The 21049-nt window shown below is 60.0% G+C and overlaps 3 protein-coding genes across 6 annotated transcripts; 1 reads left to right on the forward strand and 2 right to left on the reverse strand.

The window, feature by feature from the left end:
* Positions 1-1701: 1701 nt before the first annotated feature.
* On the reverse strand, positions 1702-6572 carry TMEM151A (transmembrane protein 151A). 2 transcript variants are annotated; one of them, XM_045370580.2, is made up of 2 exons: positions 6378-6572; positions 1702-4155 (listed from the first exon to the last, which is right to left on the reverse strand). In XM_045370580.2, the coding sequence occupies exons 1-2, from the start codon at positions 6450-6452 to the stop codon at positions 2824-2826; spliced, it is 1407 nt and encodes a 468-aa protein (XP_045226515.1). In that variant the 5' UTR covers positions 6453-6572; the 3' UTR covers positions 1702-2823. The 2 variants fall into 2 exon arrangements, with proteins under 2 accessions (XP_045226515.1, XP_073869260.1); XM_074013159.1 differs by having other exon boundaries at positions 5915-6572.
* A 3125-nt stretch (positions 6573-9697) lies between these two features.
* YIF1A (Yip1 interacting factor homolog A, membrane trafficking protein) lies at positions 9698-14282 on the forward strand. The gene is made up of 8 exons (XM_005577172.3): positions 9698-9886; positions 10586-10797; positions 10956-11060; positions 11190-11268; positions 13104-13161; positions 13326-13481; positions 13896-13989; positions 14079-14282. The coding sequence occupies exons 1-8, from the start codon at positions 9856-9858 to the stop codon at positions 14223-14225; spliced, it is 882 nt and encodes a 293-aa protein (XP_005577229.1). The 5' UTR covers positions 9698-9855; the 3' UTR covers positions 14226-14282.
* A 373-nt stretch (positions 14283-14655) lies between these two features.
* On the reverse strand, positions 14656-20652 carry CNIH2 (cornichon family AMPA receptor auxiliary protein 2). Of its 3 annotated transcripts, none has more exons than XM_074013161.1 (6): positions 20308-20652; positions 16518-16586; positions 16068-16115; positions 15697-15809; positions 15453-15596; positions 14656-15285 (listed from the first exon to the last, which is right to left on the reverse strand). In XM_074013161.1, exons 4-6 carry the CDS (start codon positions 15765-15767, stop codon positions 15258-15260), a joined length of 243 nt encoding a protein of 80 aa, XP_073869262.1. In that variant the 5' UTR covers positions 15768-15809; positions 16068-16115; positions 16518-16586; positions 20308-20652; the 3' UTR covers positions 14656-15257. The 3 variants fall into 3 exon arrangements, with proteins under 3 accessions (XP_073869262.1, XP_005577231.1, XP_073869261.1); XM_005577174.4 differs by having other exon boundaries at positions 20304-20652; XM_074013160.1 differs by having other exon boundaries at positions 16492-16586; positions 20304-20652.
* Positions 20653-21049: the final 397 nt, after the last annotated feature.

The raw sequence follows: 21049 nt of genomic DNA on the forward strand, positions 1-21049 counted from the left end.
GGGAGGCTGGAAATATTGCCTTTTAGCTGGGCACATTGCCATCTGCAGCAAAACTGGGGTCCTGTCATTGGGGAAGGGAGGACAATGGATAGTGGGCAGTGGGCAGTTGTTGGCTATGGTGTTAGAGCAGAATGGTGGAAAAAGGGTCTTTCTCATGGCAAGGAGCTGGAACCAGCATGCTGGCCTCCCTACCCACTGGAGCCTTTTTATTTATTTATTTATTTATTTTTTTGAGACAGAGTCTCAGGTGGAGTGTAGTGGCACAATTTCAGCTCACTGCAACCTCTGCCTTTTGGGTTCAAGCGATTCTCCTGCCTCAGCCTCCTGAGTAGCTGTCACAGGTCCCTGCCACCATGCCCAGCTAATTTTTGTATTTTTTGTAGAGACAGGGAGGTCTCACCATGTTGGCCAGGCTGGTCTTGAACTGCTGACCTCAAATGATCTGCCTGCCCCAGCCTCCCAAAATGCTGGGATTACAGGCATGAGTCACTGTGCCCAGCCACCCACTGTAGCCTTCTTGAATGTTTGGGCACCATAGAGTTTTCCACCTAATTTGCTTCTGAATGAGGAATTGATTTCACTCCCAAAGAAGAGAGGCTGTCGGTTAACACACAGAGAGAGCTCTGGTCTTTCACTCCACCCTCCCCACAGAGCCAGCAGGTAGCTGGACTTTTGCTAAATATCCTAAAATGCAGCCTTGACTGTATCACGTCCCTGCCCATCCCCCTTCCATGGTTGCAGATTGCCCAGTTTGCTCCAGTGTACGGACAAATTCTAGGGTTTGGCATGGAAGCTACAGCAAAGCCTTCCATGCTTTCTTGCTTCTATCTCCTCGTCACACCTCAGCTCATGCCCGGCAGCCAGGCCTTTGTCTGGGCAGCATCCGCTGTCTAAGACACTGCCTGCCCTGTCTTTGTTTAGGGAAATCCACCCATTCTCCGCACCCTTCCAGGGTCACCATTAGCTGTTATGCCACCTTTGCGTGAATAGGAAAAGGGTCCCCTTTCTCCAAGTGGATGTAGCTCCATGCCAGAGTTTGGGGAGTGGCCTGTAGGCTGGATTCCATGCACGCTTGCCCCTTAGCCCACTGCCCTTGCACAGTGAACACCCTTTACTGCTGCACGTGTGACAATGCCATGTCCAGGAGTCTTTCAGAGCTCCATCAGGGAGTCAGGACCTTCCTTTTCCCTGATGTTTTCTCTGCCTTTGGATTCCATGCCAGCCTGCCCTGGTTTGGGGCTGTCCTTTCCAGCTTTGTGTCCTTCAACCTGCTTCGTGCCCTTTTCCTCAGATTGATAATGTCAGTAGTTGCTGGGGGGCACCGAACTCCAGTCACAGACCATAGCTCTTTCTCCCCACTTTGGGGACAAGCCACCACTCTCTTAGCCCTCAGCATGCCCAGCAACAGAATGGAATCCCCCACTGAGCTGGAAGAAGGGCCACCTTGACAATGCCTTAGCAGTGACCCAGGCCCAGATACCAGATTCAGGGGAGCCAGGTGCTCAGAACGACTCACACTTGAGTCTCAGAGGCCCCAGGCTAGGCAGGGGAGGTTTCCTCTCCTCCGCTTACTTTGTTCCTGGGAACACTGAAGCCCATCTCTGAGTCCCTTCCCAGAACCCCTCATCATGCCCTGAACCACGGAGGCCCATAATGCTTGCAGCGGTGGCCTCGGACCCAAGACCCAGGAATGCACAGGCCTTCCATTCCATACCTTTATTTAATCTGCATCTTCTCAGCCTCCTCCCTTCCCCACCACCCTTGAGAGGGTGTGGAAGCCTTCGTTGAAAGCGAAGGAACTCCTCTCTCCTCCCTGGGGGAGGGTCAGTGTCCCCTGGGCCAGGACTCATTGATGGGAGAAGCAAGGGCCTGCATGGTGGAGCAAGGACTTCATCCAAGAGGCTGCGGGCGAGGCCGGGCCCCTCGGATGCCCTCTAGGTCTGGGCCCCACGGATCATCAGGAAAGTGAAGAGTAGATAAGTCCCGGAGGGCAAGGAGAGGGCGTCCCTGGGTGTGTGTGACTGATGGAGGCAGACATGGACTTTGGGAGGCAGGAGCAGAGGCCAGGGGATGTGAGGACCAGGTGAGGCCCTGAGAAGGAACCCCAGGTTGTATGGGTAGCTGAATGTGGGAGGAGGGTGCGGTGGACACCAGGCAAAACAGTACAGGTGCATGGGGCAAGGCTGTACTCCAAGAACCAGGCTCCCAGTGGAGGAACAGCACTGCTAGATCCAATCAGTGACTGGCCCTGAGCAGCGGGCGAAAGGGCAGGCAAGGAGGGGCCTATCAGGGGAGGATGGGAATGTTGGGTGAGTAGCAGGGCCAAGGCCATGGTGCCACCACAGCCAGCTCTTCAGCCCCAGGGAAGCCAACCTGGCTGGGCATGGCCCCAACCCGCCAATTTGTGCTTCTGCGTCGCTGGGAAGCTCCCAGCATGGCCTCAGCCCCGGCAGGGAAGTGTCCACAGGCAGCCTCTGCTGCAGGCAACAGCTGGCCGCAGGACTCTTTCTCCATCCCAGCCTTTCTGGAAGCTTCTTCTCCTGCCCTTTGTGAGAGGCCTCCAGGCCAGATCATTGGCCATCTTGGGGGGTGAAGCCATGCTGGGGGCGATTCTTAGGCTCCACTTAGGTGGCCTCCGTTTCCTCCAAAATGACCACGGGTCACTGCATTTTAGTCTGTTTGAGGACCCCCACCCCCACCCTCACCCCTGCCCCTTGTGTGTGGCTGGTCTGTTTTCCCGCCTGTTTTGGACGACGATCACCCGGGCATCTAAGCCCATGGTGGAATGGTGGGGAGGGGGCTACTCTGGGGGCTGTGGGGGTCTCAGAGCGCACCCTGCCCATCCCCCTGGCAGCCGCTGTCTCCGTGGACAATGAGCACCGGGAAGTAGAGGGCGTCCTCATAGCAGGGCGGGCTCTCGAGGGGTTCTGTGTCCTCTCCACGGCGCCCCAGGGGCCCCCCGCTCAGACTGCGGAAGACCCCTGGCGTGGCCCGGCCCCCAGCGCCCAGTGAGAGGCGGCTGCGGCTAAAGGGCAGACGGGGCCCGCTGGGCCGGGCGGGGGGCAGCGAGTTGCTGCTGACGGAGCGACGGCAGCGCTGGCAGCCTCTGAGGTAGGCGCCCGAGCCTGCGCCCATGACCACGGCCTCCGAGTAGCTGGGCACCAACTGCCGGTTGGAGCAGATGTGCCACTCGAGCTCAGTGAAGTCCACTGTGGCCACGCGGGACAGCGGGGGCCCGCTGGGCACGGCCCCGGGCGGGGGCGAGCTGGCGCCGAAGAGCTTCTCCACCTGGTAGTGCACGTGGGCCGTTCCATAGGCGGCCACGACGCGCAGGGGCCACGACAGCGTGGCCGCCGACACAAGCCAGAAGACCCAGGCGCGAGCGTACCAGGGCGGGCTGCGGGGGTCGGCGAAGACCATGAGCGACTCGCGGAAGTCCACGTCCTTCAGGTGCATGCCCTCGCGCGCCTCCAGGTAGTCGTCCAGGCCCTCGTTGGCGCTGAAGAAGCGCGCCCGCTGCGTGAGGTACGAGGCCTCGGCCTCCGCGCTGCCGAAGCTGAAGCACTTGGTGAAGCGCAGCCGCGTGGCCGCGTGCTCCGCCAGCCCCACCAGCTCCTTGGAGACGTCGCGGACGCCGTGAGCCGAGTAGTCAAACTCGCCGCGGGCCGTGCGGCTGTCGGCGCGCTCATGGTACACCTGCGTGGTGGTGTAGGCGTCGCCATTGCGGTAGCGTGTGATCTGGCGGGTGCGCCGCACGTAGTGGTAGCTGGTGGCCTTCCACCAGACGCACGGCGGCGCCTGCTGCAGCCGGCGGATCAGCGCCAGCACCGTGTGGGCGTCGGTGCGTGGCGCCTGGCAGGACCGCACGTGACAGTGCCAGCACTCGGCCAAGTAGAGGAGGTAGAGCAGGGAGACGAAGGCCAGCGGGATGTACAGGTAGCCATCAGAGCAGGGGCTGGCCGGGTAGGTGGGTGGCGGGCCACCGGCTCCCCGGGCCAAGGCAGCCTCGGGCCCCAGGACCAGCCGAGGCACTGTGGCCAGGCGACACCAGGCCACCACGGCCCCGCAGGCGTGGATGAGCAGCGTGAGGAGCAGGCACTTCCAGTGCGACTCGCGGCACAGGGAGCTTCCCAGGGACTGTTTCAGGGGCCGTTGCTGCAGGTGGGCAGAGAAAGGGAAGTCTGTGTCAGGTGGGGCCATCAGTGGGGCCTGCCACTTTGCTTAACCCAGCTGAGGGAGGTGATTCCGTGAGCCCCATTTTACAGAGGAGGAAACTGAGGCTCAGAGGGATGAGTAGCTTGCTCCAGGCTTCACATTTCCAGCTCACTCACAGTGGCGCTGCAGATTCAAACCCAGGACTCGCTGCCCCAAATCCATCCTCCACTGTGCCCTGCTAGCACTGGGCCAACTGTACACAGGACACAGCAGGCCCGCCTCTGCCAGAAGGGGTGGATCCTTGGACTGGCTATTGAGAAAATGAGTTCTAGCCCTTGCTCTGCCCTGATTTGCTGTGTGGACTTGGCTATATCTTTGCCCTCTCTGGGCCTTGATTCTTGGTCCTGTTGGTCTGGGAAGCAGGGGGAAGGGGTCCGAGGTGTAAACAGCATGGGCTTTGGAGTTTCACTGCCCAGGAGCCAGTGCTGGCTCCAGCACTTACTGTATGACTTGGGCACGTCCCTCATCCTCTCTGGACCTTAATTTCCTCATCTGTAAACTGAGTCTGTTGTGAGGATTCAACAAGATCATACGTGTGAAGATCTGAGCACAGTGTCTGGCCATGGGAATAAATATGGTCACCATTACCCTGAGACTCCCTCTGGTCCTTGTTCCACAGGGACTTAGAAGACTCAGCAGAGGCTTTTGAGTCAACGGGAGCATCTAGAATGGGGGAGGTGCGAGTCTTGGGGTGGGGAGCAGATGGAGGGCCATCCTCCACTCATCTGTGCTGAGCGAGGGGGCGGGACACAGCTGCTGGGCAGCAGGGGCCACTCCCTGGCTCAGAGGGCTTGCCACACCCTCCCTGGCAGGGCTGCCAGCCTAGCTACCTCACCCCCAGGTGCCCATGGAGAGAGAAGCAGGTAGGTATACAGTGGGGAGAGCGGAAGGGTAAAAAGGGGTGGAAAAGGTAGAAACAACAAAAGAGGGGTTAAGGGGTCACCTCTCCTACCCCAGACCTACCAGGCCTCTAGAGGCCCAAGAGGAGAGGAACCATCCCCCAGCCCAGCCCAGATACAGCCTGGCCCCGTCACACAGCACAGGAACACAGCGCCACCTGACCTGCAAAGCCTGTCAGGTACACACACACTTGTCCACGCCCCTCCAACACATGCTCATCACAGACCCACCTACCACGGAGGGCCACACTGCCTGTCACCAGGAAACTCCAGACTCTCACCTGTCCCCAGAGCACAGACTCCCACAACCATAGCATGGTACACACACATAGCACACACACACGCACCACAGACCCATCCACCACAGGACACACACATGCACATACACGTTCCACATGCAGTGAAGCCCAGAGACATACCAGACCTTCACCTGACCACAGTGCACATCTCCCCACCCCCAATGCAACCTGACACCTTGGCTCCTCAGACCCCACAGGGAGAGACCCACCCACAACGGGACTCGCTCACATGCACACACCTAGACCACTGAGTGACAACCCGAGCCAGGCACCCACTCACCCCTCACCTGACTACAGGGTACACACACCCCCAATTCACACACCCACACAACACACACACACACAAGCAGGCTACATTCACCCAAATGCACACACAGCTCCACTCACCACCCTATCACCCCACACATCACTCGGGGCCCTAGGTCCTGCAGACCTTACTGGCTAGGGCTGAGGAGGGGCCATCTGGGGTCCCAGTCATCAGAATGGGCCCTCAATCCTCACCTCGAGGACAAGGAGAAGGGGTACCCAGGCACCTCCCTTCCTCTTCCCCTCCTCCCCTCTAGGCTCTGCGACTGCTGCTGCATTGCAGGCACTGCCCGGACACCTCGTGAGCGGCCGGGCCGGGCTGGGGACCTGACCCCGCGGCCCTGGCGGTGGAAGCAGCATCCCCCGCTGGGCTGCGGCAGTGGGAGGCGTGGGGGCCAGGCGCTGACGTCACAGGACGGGCAAGGCTGGATGCGGGGCGCCGGGGGCGGAAGTCGCCCCCCATATTGCTCTCCAGCCGCCCCACCCCTACCCCCAACGAGGGCCCCTGGACCCCCGGCAGGGCGGCAGGTGACCCCAATGACGTCATTGGCCGTAGGGGCTCTGGGACTTCCCTCCTCAGCCCCTCTCTTGGGGTCGCCTTCTGCACTGGTCCCTTTCACGCCGCCCCAGGCCCGGCTCCGGACCCCAGCGCCGGTACCTCTTCCCGCAGCGGCTCGCCGTCCGGGATGAGCGCGGGGACCTCCCCGCCGTCGCCAGCGCCGTCCTCGGGCATGGTGTCCTGGCTGCTTGGGCGGCCCCAGCCCGGGCACCGGGCATGATAGGGCGGAGCACGGAGGGCTGCGGCGCGGCCCCCAGGGGCGTCCGCTCGGCTCAGCGGCCGCGGAGGGAGTGCGCGGAGCTCGAGCCTGAGCGCAGCGGCAGCGGCAGCGGCGACGGCGGCGGCGGCGGAGGCGTTGGCGGCGTTGGCGGCCCGGGTGCCCGGCGCCCCGCCCTCCGCTGACCCCGCCCCCGCGGCACCGGCGGCGCCGCCGGCAGCGCCTGGCACGGCAGGCGCTCCGCCCGCCCCCAAGAAGCCACCGCTGGGCGGCTGGACCCCTGGATTCTCCTCTGGCCGCGCTCGCGCTCGCGACCTTGAGCTGGTCTAACCCTCTGGCGCCTGAGCTTCCCGGGCTGTAAAATGAGGAAGAAGAATCTCCAAGGTGGGTGGGCGCTCGCGGGGTCCCATCTCTAAGGAGTAGGCCCAGAGTTAAGCCCACCCAGATCCCATCCCTGAAGCCTCACTTGGAGAAGAGGGTAGTTACAGCTGAGAAAAGCGTGATGAGTTTCACTGGCTGGGCAGGGGTGCTGGACTCAGCTTAGGACAGGCAGGCTGGGGCAAGGACACCAGGGACCCTAGGCTGCGTGACCTTGGGCCAGCATGCTCCGCTCCCAACCTCAGTTTTCCCATCTGAGAAATGGGGATAGAGGCCGGACTGAGTGGCTCATGCCTGTAATCCCAGCACTTTGGGAGACCGAGGTGGGAGGATCACTGGAGCCCAGGAATTCCAGCAGCCTTGGAAACATGGCGAAACCCTGCCTATACAAAAAATTTTAAAATGAGCTGGGCATGATGGTGTGGTGCACACCTGTATTCCCAGCTACTCGGGAGGCTAAGACAGGAGGATCAATTGAGTCTGGGAGTTAGAGGCTGCAGTAAGCTGTGTTTGCACCACTGTGCTCCAGCCTGTGTGACAAAGTGAGACCCAGTGAAGAAGAAGAAGACAGAGAGAGAGAGAAAAGAAAGAGAAGGAAGGAAGGAAGGAAAGAAAGAAAGAAAGAAAAAGAAAGAAAGAAAGAAAGAAAGAAAGAAAGAAAGAAAGAAAGAAAGAAAGAAAGAAAGAAAAGAAAGACAGACATAGAAAGGTTTTGGATTCAGTTTACAAGCATCTCTCATGCCCTGTGCTTCAGCCTGTGTGACAAAGTAAGACCCTGTCTTGAAGAAGAAGAAGAAGAAGAAGAAGAAGAAGAAGAAGAAGAAGAAGAAGAAGAAGAAGAAGAAAAAGAAGAAGGAGGAGGAGGAGGAGGAAGAAGAAGAAGGCGGCGTCGGTGGCAGAGGAGGAGGAGGAGAGGAGGAGGAGGAGAAAGAAGAGAGGAGGAGGAGGAGAAGGAGGAGGAGGAGAGGAGGGAGAAAGAAGGAAGGAAGGAAGGAAAGAAGGAAGGAAGGAAGGAAGAAAATACATAGAAAGGCTTTGGATTCAGTTCACAAGCATCCATCGTGCCCTGCAGGGACATGGGAACTGGCTTGCATTAGATGACCCCTCCCAGGTACACTTGGCCCCAGTGCTACTTCCTGGCCCTCCAGGGCCTCAGATCTTCACATCTGTGTCTGGGTCTGGCTTTGCTGGAAAACTAGACAATCTGGGCAGAAAATAAGCTGCAATACTGGTGGGTTAATTCATTTTGTATGTGTGTGTGTTCAGGCAAAGAGCAACTCAAAGACCATTCAATTAAACATCCTTACCCACTTAAAGATTAGGTAACTGAGATGTAGACAGAGGAAAGGACTGGTCCAGGGTTTTATCTATTTATTATATATTTGTTGGACACAGATGTTTACTGGGTGTCTTCTATATGCAAGTATTGTGCTTGGCACTGGGAAGGTAAGGGTGGAAGTGGAGAATGACAACAGGGCCTGTCCTCATGGAACTTACATGCAGGGCAAATTGGGTGCACCCAGAGGGGGCCTAGAACCCAGCCTATGACCTCCACCCCTGACCAGGTCAGGTCTCTGTTCCCTTTGTCTCTCTGAGAGGCACAAGCTGAACTGACTCTTAAAGATAACTAGGCTTATGGACAAGTGGATATGAGGGGGAAGGGCATCCGAGGTAGAGGGGACCTCTGGGCAATCAGACCACGTGGGCTGAGTTTGGGGAGCAGGAAGGTCATCTGGTGTAAGTGGACACCTGGTAGCTAATTAGAGAGGTCGTCCTCTCTAGAAAGCGGTGGCTGAAGGTCTGTGAGAGGGAGGCTCCTGAAGACTGTCTCCATGGGGGTGGAAGTGATCAGAACCTGGGTGGAGAGAAAGGAACCTCTGGGACTACAAGTGAGGCTTGGGGGCCTCACTTCGAGAAGACCACAGGCCCGGCGATGACTCAGGAGTTTCGGCTGCAGCTTCAGGACGCAGATCAGCACACCTCTGCCCCCAGATCTGCTGGACTACGGGAGAGTCTATGGGACAGGCCCTGGGCAGGATCCTGCCCCATCTATACCACCCAATCTCTGGGACTTCGGATCCTCTGGGCCCCAGTTTTGCAGTATGCGTGTATGTGTGCGTGCGGCCACGCGCTCGCTAGGAGCGTGTGGTTCGAGACCCCAAATCTTCCCATCCGCAGGCCCCCGGGAGTCTACAGGATGGCGGCAGAGGCGGGAGGGCATTTTCAGCACCAGACGACGGACAGCACCCGCGCGGAGAAGAGGAGTGGGAGGCGGGAGGAGGAGTCAGCATCCTGGGGCTTGATTGGCCGCTCAGTCACTGACAGTGGCGGCCTCCCACCACCACCTCCGGGGCTGCTGGGGCTCCGTTCCAGGACTGGGTGAAGTGCAGTGACGGGGGAGGAAAACAAGCCCAGAGAGGGAGGAACAGGCGCCCCGAAGGCCAGGGCTTGGTTGGCGCTCGACCGCTCCATTCCCTCCTGGAGCCTGGAGTACGTCCCACCAAGGAAGCTTCGTTCATGACTCCGGCCGCAGGTCTCCTCTAGTCTCCCTGGTGCAGTCGTGGCAGGTTGCGTCAAGTGCCTCACCGCGCAGGCGCGCGAATAATTCTCGCCCACCTTCTTCCTTAACTCTTCTATTGGCTGTTCCCACCGTGAACTGGCAAGCCAGTGATCCAATCCTAGGCACCACAAGTTGCTCCTCCTGTCCCTCACCCGGATGTTGCCTTCTGCCGAATCCGCTCAGGCTAGAGCCAGTCAGTGGCCAATTGGGAGAGGGGTGGGGCGAGCCGGCGACGCCGAAGAGCCAATGGCAGGCGTGGGGGATGACGCCGCGGACATGGTGGCCGAGACCGGCGGGGTGGGGGACGTGTCGCGCGGCCGGGTGGCCTCGGTCTGTACTTTGGGCGCGGAGCAGCTGCCTTATTAGTATTCGTACCCACGAGGCGGCGCAGCGGGCCCTCGGGGAGAGAGAGCGTCGCGGCCATGGCTTATCACTCGGGCTACGGAGCCCACGGTGCGTGGGGCGCTGGCGGGGCGCGGCGCGGCGCGGCGCGGCCGGCGGGGGGAGAGTCGGCGGCGCGGCCCGCTCACCCCGAGGGAGATAGCTACTGGGACCGCTGCCCAGGGCGGGGGTGTCACTCGGGTTCCTGCCCCTCGCAACACTGCAACGCGTCCCGGACTTCGCTCTCTCGGCCCAGTCGTGAGACCGGGCGGTGGTAGCACAGCTGGGAGTCCCATGGCGGAGTCGGGGAAAAACGGGGTCCGCCTCCAGAAACTCCTTTCACTCTTGTGAGCCTGGTGAGGTCCCTGAGCACTGTCCAGGGCCTCCGGGTAGCCAGCTGTCGCTTCTCCCCGGTTTGTTCACACAAGGATGCCCTCCCAGTTAACTGCCCTCCCAGTTATCTGCAACTTCTACTCACTATGGCTCAGTTCAGAGGTCACTTCCAACGAGAGGCCTTCAGAAACCCCAAGTGGGCAACCACTTCTAGGCGCTGCCTCAGCTCTTCCTTTGCCTACATTTAGCAACGGATTTCTCGCAAAGGATCCCTCATCAAAGTTTTTTCTCAGTTAGCTCCCCCTCACCCAGCTTGGGGTCTCCTCACTGATCGGTGCCTGCAGGACCCGTGCAGGGCTGTCCAGCCAGGGAAGGGGCGGTGGCTTGGGCTCATGCTTGGTATTTCTGTCATCTACTCTGATACCTCCAAACCCACAGGTTCCAAGCACAGGGCCCGGGCAGCCCCGGATCCCCCTCCCCTCTTCGATGACACAAGCGGTGGTTATTCCAGCCAGCCCGGGGGATATCCAGCCCCAGGAGCAGATGTGGCCTTCAGTGTCAACCACTTGCTTGGGGACCCAATGGCCAATGTGGCTATGGCCTATGGCAGCTCCATCGCATCCCATGGGAAGGACATGGTGCACAAGGAGGTGTGGCCTGCCCCCAGGGCACGGGTGGCAGAATTTTTGGCGAGGGCTGGGACATCATGGGATTCCACCCGATTCCTCACAGTGTCCTCAGGGATGGAGAACACGGAGGGGCATTCGTGGGGTGCGGCTTGCCCACAGCCTCCTTTCTCCCCTCCCAGCTGCACCGTTTTGTGTCTGTGAACAAACTCAAGTATTTTTTTGCTGTGGACACAGCCTACGTAGCCAAGAAGCTAGGGCTGCTGGTCTTCCCCTACACACACCAGGTGAGCTTCCTATCAAGGGAGCTGGTGGGCCTTCCTCATTGTGCCGGAGTCTGGCGCCCAGACCTCAACCCCCTTCTCTCCTCTTTTCTCTTCTTCCCCTCCTGATGTGGCCACTGCTGCCACTGCCAGAACTGGGAAGTGCAGTACAGTCGCGATGTTCCTCTGCCCCCTCGGCAAGACCTCAACGCCCCTGACCTCTATATCCCCAGTGAGTCTCCGACCTGGGCTGGGGAACGTGGTGGGGTAGGGTCGGGGGGGGAATTGTGTCTTGAGGGATGAATGGGAAGAGAGGCTCAGCTACTGAGTCAGCATCTGTTCTTGGTGCTTTGTGTATGTATGGCAGTTGCAAGACACCAGGCAGGCAGTGCAGGGTTACCAGTAAGGAGCTTCCTAAATATGCCTTCAGTGTCCCCAGGACACCCTTTTGAGACCTTCCTGTCTCTTGATTTGGACTATATCCCTCCCCAGCCTGGAGCTCTGGGTTTAGACCTGGCTTTGCAGATTCCAGCTGTGGGACTTTAGGCTGGTTATTTGTACTTTTCAGTAAAACAGGACCAATATAGTCCCTACCCCAAAGGACTGTTGGAGAGATTCAGCAAGGTGATGTTTGCTCAGCACCTCACCTGGCACACAGGAAGGACGTAGGAAACATTAGCTGTTACCATCGTTATTACTTGTCCTCCAAGGCGTGCTGTTATCCCTTCTTCCAAGAAGCCTTCCTGAGCCCCTGAGCAAGTGGTGGCTCCCTTCTGGGTTCCCACAACTGCCTGTCCACGTGGCATTTTTCAGGCTGCTCACATGTGCAGCTGACTCTATCCTGTTGGCTGCATAGGGCCAGGCCCATCATGGACACCCAGGGTGAGTGAGTAAGTGCAGTGACCAGCCCACAGATGAGCTTCCAGTGAGGGCAGCCAGTGGGACTGAGGGCAGGCAGCCAGCCTAGGTGTGCTGGGCAGCACAGGGGTTCCTCCATCCTTCATCCCCTGTGCCCATCGTAGCCACCGTGTAAGGCTGGAACTGGCATCCCCATTTTACTTGTTGAAGCCAAGCTTCAGAGGAGCTTCAGTATTTTTGAGGCCTTAAGAGTTGACGGGCGGTACAGCTGATTTCCTGACTCCAGAACTCCAGACACTCCCCGCTGGTGGTCATGTCAGTGCTTTTTTTTTTTCCTTTTGAGACAGGGTCTCACTCTGTCACCCAGTCTGGAGTACAGTGGTGTGATCTTGGCTCGCTGCAACCTCTGCCTCTCACGCTCAGGCAGTGATCCTCCTGCCTCAGTCTCCTGAGTAGCTGGGCCTGCAGGCTACAGGCGCTCTCCACCATGCCCAGCTAATTTTTGTATTTTTAGTAGAGACAGGGTTTTGCTATGTTGCCCAGGCTGGTCTTGAACTCCTGGGCCCAAGTGATCTGCCTGCCTTGTCCTCCCCAAGTGTTGGGATTACAGGCATGAGCAACAGCACCCTGCCAGTTCTAGTGCTTTAAGCGAGGCAGAAGACAGAGTTAAAACTGCTGCTAATGCCCAGCTCCCACTGGCTCTGAGCTTTTATGAACACTACCCAAAGTTAAACTTGGAGTTCCCTGCATTGTTGGGCAGCCAGAGCCCTACCAGTGCCGAGACTCAGAATTGCTGACTGAGGTGAGGTCATCTCCATGGCCCCAGACTCTAGGGAGAGAATGGGTGTCCACTGAACCTGCATTCTGGTCTTGCCAGAAACCAGTTTGGTCCCTGTCTAGGCAGAACAATGGCCTTGGCCCATGATACAGTTTCTGAGATGCAGCAGAAAACTGATGAGCTTCCCAGCACAGAGGTAGGAAAGGTGGCTTGTGGTCCTGGAAGAAGGGTCAGGTGGCATTTACACAGTGGGAGAGGGCTGATTGGAGACAGGCATCCCAGGCAGGGCATTTGGGAGCAGAATGTGGAGGTCAGGCCATGCTGGGCTATGCAGAGAAGGAAGTATGGGGCGTGTCAGTGACCCCAAATGCCTAGGAAGGCAGCTCTGATTGAGGAAGCCAAGCTGATGGCATCTCTCTGGCACTTGGCAGCGATGGCCTTCATTACTTACGTGCTCCTGGCTGGGATGGCACTGGGCATTCAGAAAAGGTCAGTGCCAAACCCCTCCCTTACCCTCCCCTTCCTGTGAGCTCTTCTCCCAACCTCCCTAGGGCATATGTGGTGGTCCCCAGCTCACCCTCTGTTGCCCCAGTCTCTCATCCTCACCCCTGCCTCAGGATGCCTGGCTCTGAGCCGCCCCTGCTTTGGCACAGGTTCTCCCCGGAGGTGCTGGGCCTGTGTGCAAGCACGGCGCTGGTGTGGGTGGTGATGGAGGTGCTAGCCCTGCTCCTGGGCCTCTACCTGGCCACCGTGCGCAGCGACCTGAGCACCTTCCACCTGCTGGCCTACAGTGGCTACAAATACGTGGGGTGAGCACCTGTGGGCCAGAGGGGTTGCCTTGGGTCTGGGCCTGCATAGCTGTAGCCTCGAACTGTGACCCTGGACATGTCTTGGCCCCCAGTGACCTCGAGCACTGCTCTGTTAAGAGGGAGGAGCTGTCTCCAGCAGTCTCCTGAGGACCTGGGTGCCATGCAGAGGTTGGGGAGGTGTTGAGAGTCACTCTGCCAGAGTCTTGGGGAGAGAAGGGGATCTCAGATCCAGGTCCTGGGGCTGAGTCCTGAGCCTTCCATATCCCTTTGGGGTCTGGGTCCCTGTGGGGACAGATTGAGAGTAAAAGGCGCTGTGGGACGTGGGGTCTAGCTGGGCTCTGGGCATTGGGGGTAGGGCCAATCTCAGGCCTAGACCCCTGGGGGTCACCAACCCTTTCCTCCTCTCACCCCCAGAATGATCCTCAGTGTGCTTACGGGGCTGCTGTTTGGCAGCGATGGCTACTACGTGGCGCTGGCCTGGACCTCATCGGCGCTCATGTACTTCATTGTGAGTCTGGTGTGCCCCCCCATTCCCCTGCCTTCACTTGAGGGCAGACCTCCCCCTCCTGGCCAGCCTTCAGCTCTCCTTTCTTCCAGGTGCGCTCTTTTCGGACAGCAGCCCTGGGCCCTGACAGCATGGGGGGCCCCGTCCCCCGGCAGCGTCTCCAGCTCTACCTGACTCTGGGAGCTGCAGCCTTCCAGCCCCTCATCATATACTGGCTGACTTTCCACCTGGTCCGGTGACCCCCTGGCCCCAGATGGCACTGAGTTTTTCATTCATTGAAGATTTGATTTCCTTGACTTTGTCTGACCTTTGTTCCTGGGGCCTGATGGGGAGCTACGGATACCTCTGGGCCTCTCCATTGCCCAGGGGACTGGGCTTGGAGCTGTCTAGGAAGAAGGTGGGCCCAGGGAGGGCTTCATGACTTTGGTGGCCTTGATACTGCCTTGTAAGGGTTTCAGCAGCCTCAGCTGGGAAAGAGAAGATGGAAGGAGGCTGCTGAGGGGAACTGGAAGGCCTCTGATCCCTCTGGGGGGCTCCAGCAGGGTCTGTGGGCTAGTGGGGTAAGACAAGCCAGGCTGGGGATTCAGCTTAGGGCTGCCCCCTATACAGTCCCTGTAATTGGCCCCCATCTCCTCTTCAAGCTTTCCAGGAGCAGAACCGGGGCCCACATATTTGCAGTAGTTTATTCATATTTTGTCACAAATGGCCGGGGAGGGGGTGCCGGACTCCTCCAGGCGACATAGAAAATAGGTCCAAGAGACAAGGTGGGCTGAGGTTGGGGCAGATGGAGACAGGGCTGGAGAAAGAGCCTGGGGGAGAGGGGAGGGCAGACTAGGGGTGGGGCTGCCCCCCTGCTGAGCCTGCTCATTCCCGGTGCGGGTACCCCCCCACCTGCAGGGGGAGCCTCAGGGCGGGGGTGGAGGGGGGTGGCCCAGAATTTCCAGGGTCAAGCTCTGCCCCTTGGCAGGGCCCAAGTTTCCCCCGAAATGGACAAGGCTGGAGGTCCTGCCCTTTCCAGGACTGACTGCCATGCCCACAGGCTGGCAGAGGAGCCCCTGCCCCTGTTTAGAGCTCTGCCCAGCCGCTCTAGTCCAAGGGGGAGGGCTCTGAAGGTGGGGGGGTCCCCGCAGCAGCAGTTTGGGGGTTGGAGAGGCTGGGGGCACCAGTGCCCCCTCCCTCCCCAGGGCTGAGGCCTCTGCGGCCAAGGGGCAGGGCTGGGGGTGCACAGGCGTCCGGTCCATTCTGGGCTCACTCCCTGGCCGGCTTCCCCCTTAGAAACTCACCAACGTATAAACCATACTGTGGGAAGATGAGCCAGTGAGCCTAGCCCTGCACACACACAGCCACCCAGCTACCCACCTGGCCACACCCTGGGCTGCCCTCAGTCCTCAAGGGCAAAGGGCATTGGAAGTGTGATGCTGGGGCATCCCTTCCCTGAGTTCTGACTGCTGTGGGCAAGGCCTCACCTGTACAGGTAATAGAAGAAGGAGAGCAGGTAGAAGGCAAGTTTGCACCAGGACTCCTTCTGGCAGTAGTTGAGAATGTCAGCATTCATGATGGAGACCGCATCATACATGACCTCGGAGCCATCTGCAGGACGGTGGAAGTACCTGGGGCAGACAGGGGCTTGAGTGTCTGCCATCAAGGCTCCCACCCCCATCCTGTCCCTGTTCCCCATCTCAGCCTCCCCAAGGCAGCTGCTCCCCTCACCTCCAGAGGTGGTAGAAGAGGAGGGGGATGTTGAGGCCCAGCGTCACCCACTCTGCGGCACACAGAAACATCAGACAGAAGAGGCCGTGGATGGAGTACTCTGGGACCACCAGCTGGGGGAGTGAGGGTGAGAGGTCAGCGGCCTGGTGCTATGACAGACCCAGGCTTCAAGGGCACAGAGAGGAGCTGGGGTTTGGAAGGTGCCCACCCACCATGACCTCTGGAGATTAAAAGGCCTCTGGCTTCCCACTCCCTCCCAAGTAGCAGAGTGGATCAAACAGGCCCAAAGCGGGGGACGGCCTGGTTCTGGGCCACAGACAGTGGGGACAGCGCTGGGCTAGGAGCCTCCTGCCCCCAGCCCTGACACTGACCTTCCTCAGGAGGCAGCAGATGCGTTCGATGTTTTTTAAACGCTCGCGCTGTTGGGGGAAGCAAAAGGCCGCGATGGGGGAGGCGGAGAAGCAGATACTGGAGCAGCTCCCACCGCCCCGCATGTGGCCGCCAGGGGGCGCAAGAGCGGTCTCTGCGGCACTGTCGGCGCGGCCGGGAAGCAGCCGCGCCGTCCCCATGGCGACCGTCACCATGGAGGGGCCTTCACCCGCGTCTCCAAGGCAACGGCCCAGAGCCTGGCAACCGCCGCCCCGCCAGGAGGAACTCAGCCCTGAGCACGCGCCAGGTGTTTGCTGGGGGCGGAGACAGAGAGGAAGGGGGCATGGCCGTAGGCCCCCCACCCCACCCCCGTCTTCCCGTCTCCCACCCCCAGCCTACGACAGATGGAAAGACGGACAGACACACCTCGGCACAGCACATGTATCACTTACTGCCCGCGCAGGGTTCCCCTGGTCGATGGGGTTCTTGAAGTCGGTCCGCAGCTCATCAAAGGCTATGATCTGGGGGAGGGGCGAGTGCCCGTCAGGGTTGGGGCAGCAGTTTATGATCTTCCCCCCAAGCCCTTCTGTGGGATAGGAGTTTACTGAAGAGGACCAGCCAGGTGGAGCTTGTTGCAAAGGTGGAGAAACCGAGGCCCAGGGAGGGGCAGGGCCTGGTCCAAGGTCATCACAACAGTCCAGAAGGGAACCCTAGCGTCTGGATGCCCAGTTCAGGCCCATGTCCACTACACCTCCTTCCGAAACATCCCAAGACATGGCCTCGTGTCTGCCCTACCAGGTCTCAGGCCCTGTGCTGAGCACTGGGGCTCCAGAGGCCTGGGATGCAGCCTCTGCTCGGGAGGAACCCACGCCCAGAGGGATGATCACTCTACGTTCCAGGTGATCAGGGTTTAGGGTACAGGACCTGGAGTGGGTGCTTAACCCTGTGTGGAGGGTGAGGGAGTTCAGGCTCGACTCGGAGTAGGTGTTGGTGAGCAAATGGGGGAAATGCAGTTCAAGCAGAAGGTGCAATGGCAGAGGGGTGAAAGGTCAGGAGACATTCAGGAGGCTGCGGGTTTCATGGGGCTGGCATGACAGCGCGGCGAGCAGGAAGAAAAGAGGGAGTGGTGGAAGAGGAGCTGGAGAGTTCAGCAGAGCCAGACATGGACAACCTGTGAGGCTGGAGCAGGAGGTTGGACTCTAACACAAAAACATTGTGGGGAGGCATGGAAGAGTACACAGCAGCAGAGTGGGGTGGTCAGGCCCATGTCTTAGGATTGGTCCATGTCTCAGGATTGGTGGGGCAGGAACTCCGAGCTCACTGACAGTCACAGCTGAGATCTAAGTGGTGCTCCTGCTGGCAGGTATGTGGATTAATTCATTTAATGCTTACAACCTAATGATTTAGGTACTAGTTTTATTTTCATGTCTATTTTGCAGATGAGGAAGCTGAGACAGGTTAAGTGACTTGTCCAGGGTCACACAGCTGGTTAGTGGATTCTAACCCAGTGTGACTCCAGAGTTAAAATTCCTAACCACTGTGTCATACTCAGGTCAGACCAGCAAGGGGACAGTTTGGAGGGTTAGGGGCAGGGCTGATGGTGGTCTGAGTGAGGAGAGTTGTAGTGGAGACGGAAGGCGTGTATGCGATTCTACAGCTCTTTAGGAGCCAGACTCCAGAGGGTTCAAAGGGCCGAGAAGTGAAGGCAGAAGTCTAAGGTGTCTTCAGGTGTTAGGGTGTCTGGCAGACGGCAGTGTCCTCACGGGTGGAAACTCTCCAGGGGAGCAAGTGTTTGAGGGGATGATGGGATGGGCCTGGGAGGAGCTGACAGGTGACTTGGGGGAAATGGGCTGGCAGAGGAGCCTGCTGGGATCCCCTCCCATCAGCTCCAGCCCTAGGATGAGGCAGCAGGCCCACCACCCCCAGGCATCCCAGAACCCAGACGGCTCAGAGAGAAAGAACATGGGCTTCCTGGAGGGAGCTGGGGCCATCTGGATCACCGCCCCCCCCACCCAGTTCCTCATTGACTGGGCAGCCGCCGCTTGGCACGCACAGCAACAGGGTCCACAGGGAGCAGAAGGGTGCCGTCTGTGCCCCAGAGCTGTCATCACCAGCAGGCGGCAGGCGTCGCGCCTCCCACCCCCCAGGCTGCCTGGTGCTGACTCAGCCCCCCGGAACAAACAATCCCCCACGGTGACAGCTGACACGCATCACTCACCACCAGTGTTGCCTAGGAACCATTGGGGCCTGGGCTGAGGGTCTGGAGTGGGATCTGGGGTCCTGCCCTGTTAAGAGTCTAGTTCTTAGCAGCTGTGGACTGAGGACCACACCTCCTATCCCCTACCACCCAGCAGGCCGCACTAGGCACTCTGATGTGCACAGGTCCACTTCGCCAGTGAGGAACCAGACTCAGGACAAATGACTAGATAAGATCATCCAGTTAAATGGCTGAGTGGACACAGTACCTCACATAGGTGCTCAATCAATATCTGTTGAATGAACAAAGACATTTCTTCAAAGCTTGGGCCTTTCCTCCCAGCCTGGGCACTCCACAAGGGCAAAGTCTGGTTTTATTCATCCTTGACCCCCTCAAAGCCACCCAGAGCCTGATCTTTGGGAAGCATCAATGCAGGTGTGGTGGATGGAAAACTGCTGAGAATCCCCTGAGGACAGGGACCCCACAGGGTCTGTGGGAAGGCCCTGGGTGGGGAAGGCCCCAAAAAGGGGTATCCTGAATTCCAGAAGCCCTTCTCCTAGGAGCTGGTCAGCTCTGCATTCCCCAGCCTGTGGCCTCCAGCTCCCTTCAGCCCTTAGAACCCTAGCCCTCCTGCCCCTACCTCACAGAAATAAAAATAGAGTAACTCGGGGTGGGGGGGAAGGGGGGGGGAAAGACAAAGCAACCAAGACCCAGGGAGACAGCAGAGCCAGGCCAGGGAGTGACAGGGCTGGAGCTGGAGTGTGTGCTGAGGTGCCTGTGGGGGCTCACTCCTCACACAGTATAGGTTCAGTCAGTCTATGGAATCCCGATGGCAAAGAGCAAGGTGGCAGGGGATGGCAAAGGGAGCGCAGGGGGAACCATGGAGCAGGCAGCAGGTCCCAGGAAGAGAAAGGAGAGAGGAAGTGGGGAGCCCGGGGAAAGAAGCAGGTGAGGCACTAGGAGGAAGGAGGGAAGGGTTATGGGAAATGGGATTGAGGGAGGGGTAAGAGGACCCCCGAAAGGGAATGACAATCAGGGAGGTGTGCGCGGGAGGTGTGGGCAGAGAATGCTGAGCTGAGCCGACCAGGGCCAAGCTGGGCAGGCTGTTACAGAGACAGGCACGGGGTTTGGGTGGGGGTGGGGAGGGAGGGCAGTAAAGTGGGGCCAGGGGCCCCCAACAACCAGCTGGAGGCTGATTGATAGTTTTGTAGTGAGGGGAAGGGAGCCAGGCAGAGGAGGCCCTGGAGGAGAGGGGCTGGGAGGGGAGGAGAAGGGAGCCTGGGGGAAGCGATGGGTCGGAAGTAGGATGAGGAATGGACATTTTGAAGAACCAGGTGTGAGGCTAGGCCAGGGTGAGGGACAGGCCAAGGGGTATGTGAGACAAAGGGGAAGGGGGGCAGGAAGAGGAGGGAAGCTGAAAAATGGAGAGGAAACCTGAGGGGCTGGGAAGCTCCCAACAGGAGGGGTAGGGAAACCCAAGGTGAGCCGGTGGTGGGGGCTAGGTCTCTGGGGGCTGATGAGAGCCAAGTGCTGTTTGGTCAGGGAGGGGGCTGGGAAGGCAAAGGGTTAATGGGCTATGAGATCTGTGGGTCCTGTAAACAGATGCAGTTGCCATAGCAACCGGCTCCATCACTCTGGCTGGAAAAACCCACAAAGGGTGGGGGGGCAGCAGACAGACAAACTGCCCGACGGACTAATGGAGGCAGCTGGATGGTTGTGGGGGGGCGGGGGACGTAGAAGAAGGTAAAGGAGCAAAAATTCCAGAATTCCACCCCCCACCTCACGGGCTGCATGGGGCAGAGGACGGGGGCAGAGGAGGGGGTCAGGGACCGACTGACATACAGACAGGCGGGGGCGGCGAAGGAAGGGGGGCCCTGGGAAGAAAGCCGACCATGGGGGGTGTTAATGGGGGCGAAGCCGACAAGCCGACTGCTGGGGGATAGCAAGTTTCCCCGGGGCTCTGAGACCACCCGCCCTGGGTCCCTCCAGCTCCGTGTGGCCCCTGCCCCCCACCCCGCCCCCAGCCCCAGCCCGGCCTTACGTGCCAGATGACAAAGAAGATGAGGGAGGCGCACAGCACCAGGGTGAGCATGTAGCAGAACGCGGCGAAGGTGAACGCCATGGCCCCCGCGCCGGGCGGCGGCCCGGGGGGCGCCAGCGCGGGGCCCGGGCGCAAGGGGACGCCCCCCGGCCCGCGCTTAGGGCCGGCCGGGCATGGCCCGTGGGGCTCGGGGGAGGTGGGCGATGCGGCCGGGACCGGGACCGCGGGGCCGTGGGGGGCGCGGGGCGCGGGCCGGTGGGCTCGGGGGGCGCGTCCGCTGCTGGCTGCCCGGGCCGCGATCGCTCATCCTGCGATCCCTCGCCCGCGGCTCCCTCGCTCTCCAGCCCGCGAAGCCGGCGGGGCGGAGCCGGGGGCGGGGCCGCCGCGCGAGCGGCCTCGGGCGGGGCTGGGTCTCCGCGCGCCCCTCGTCCGCCCGCCCGGTTCGGGCGCCACCCCCAGCCCCGACGAGCCCGCGGCCGTCCCCCTCGGCACCCCGCACCCCTAGGCACTCCAGCCACCGGCACAGCCGCACTCGGCCCCCTCGGGCGGGCGCGCAGGGCAGAGGCTGAAGTGCGAGGCACTTGTCACTGTCGGAGGCGGCAGAAGCACCTGGCTGGGACACACAGCGAAGCGAGGACATGGGCTGAATGGGGGCAGCGGGGTTTTGGGGGGCGCCGAAGGAGGTCGGGCCAGGTGCAGTGGGGGCCCTTTCAGAGGCTGCACGACCCCACACCTCTGCCGTGTCC

The sequence above is a fragment of the Macaca fascicularis genome, chromosome 14 (assembly GCF_037993035.2).
Source record: "Macaca fascicularis isolate 582-1 chromosome 14, T2T-MFA8v1.1".
Taxonomy (NCBI): Eukaryota; Metazoa; Chordata; class Mammalia; order Primates; family Cercopithecidae; genus Macaca; species Macaca fascicularis.

Excerpts from the sequence above, each read along its gene's own strand:
- CNIH2 (XM_005577174.4), bottom strand. The coding sequence starts at position 20,384 with ATGGCGTTCACCTTCGCCGCGTTCTGCTACATGCTCACCCTGGTGCTG. Across the intron at positions 16,116-16,517 it reads AGGGGAACCCTGCGCGGGCA|CGCGAGCGTTTAAAAAACAT; the intron begins GTAAGTGATACA and ends TTCCCCCAACAG. Across the intron at positions 15,597-15,696 it reads CTCTTCTACCACCTCTGGAG|GTACTTCCACCGTCCTGCAG; the intron begins GTGAGGGGAGCA and ends TGTCTGCCCCAG.
- TMEM151A (XM_074013159.1), bottom strand. The coding sequence starts at position 6,079 with ATGCTGCTTCCACCGCCAGGGCCGCGGGGTCAGGTCCCCAGCCCGGCC. Across the intron at positions 4,156-5,914 it reads CCCTTCTCCTTGTCCTCGAG|CAACGGCCCCTGAAACAGTC; the intron begins GTGAGGATTGAG and ends GCCCACCTGCAG.
- YIF1A (XM_005577172.3), top strand. The coding sequence starts at position 9,856 with ATGGCTTATCACTCGGGCTACGGAGCCCACG. Across the intron at positions 11,269-13,103 it reads CCCTGACCTCTATATCCCCA|CGATGGCCTTCATTACTTAC; the intron begins GTGAGTCTCCGA and ends GGCACTTGGCAG. Across the intron at positions 13,990-14,078 it reads CGGCGCTCATGTACTTCATT|GTGCGCTCTTTTCGGACAGC; the intron begins GTGAGTCTGGTG and ends CCTTTCTTCCAG.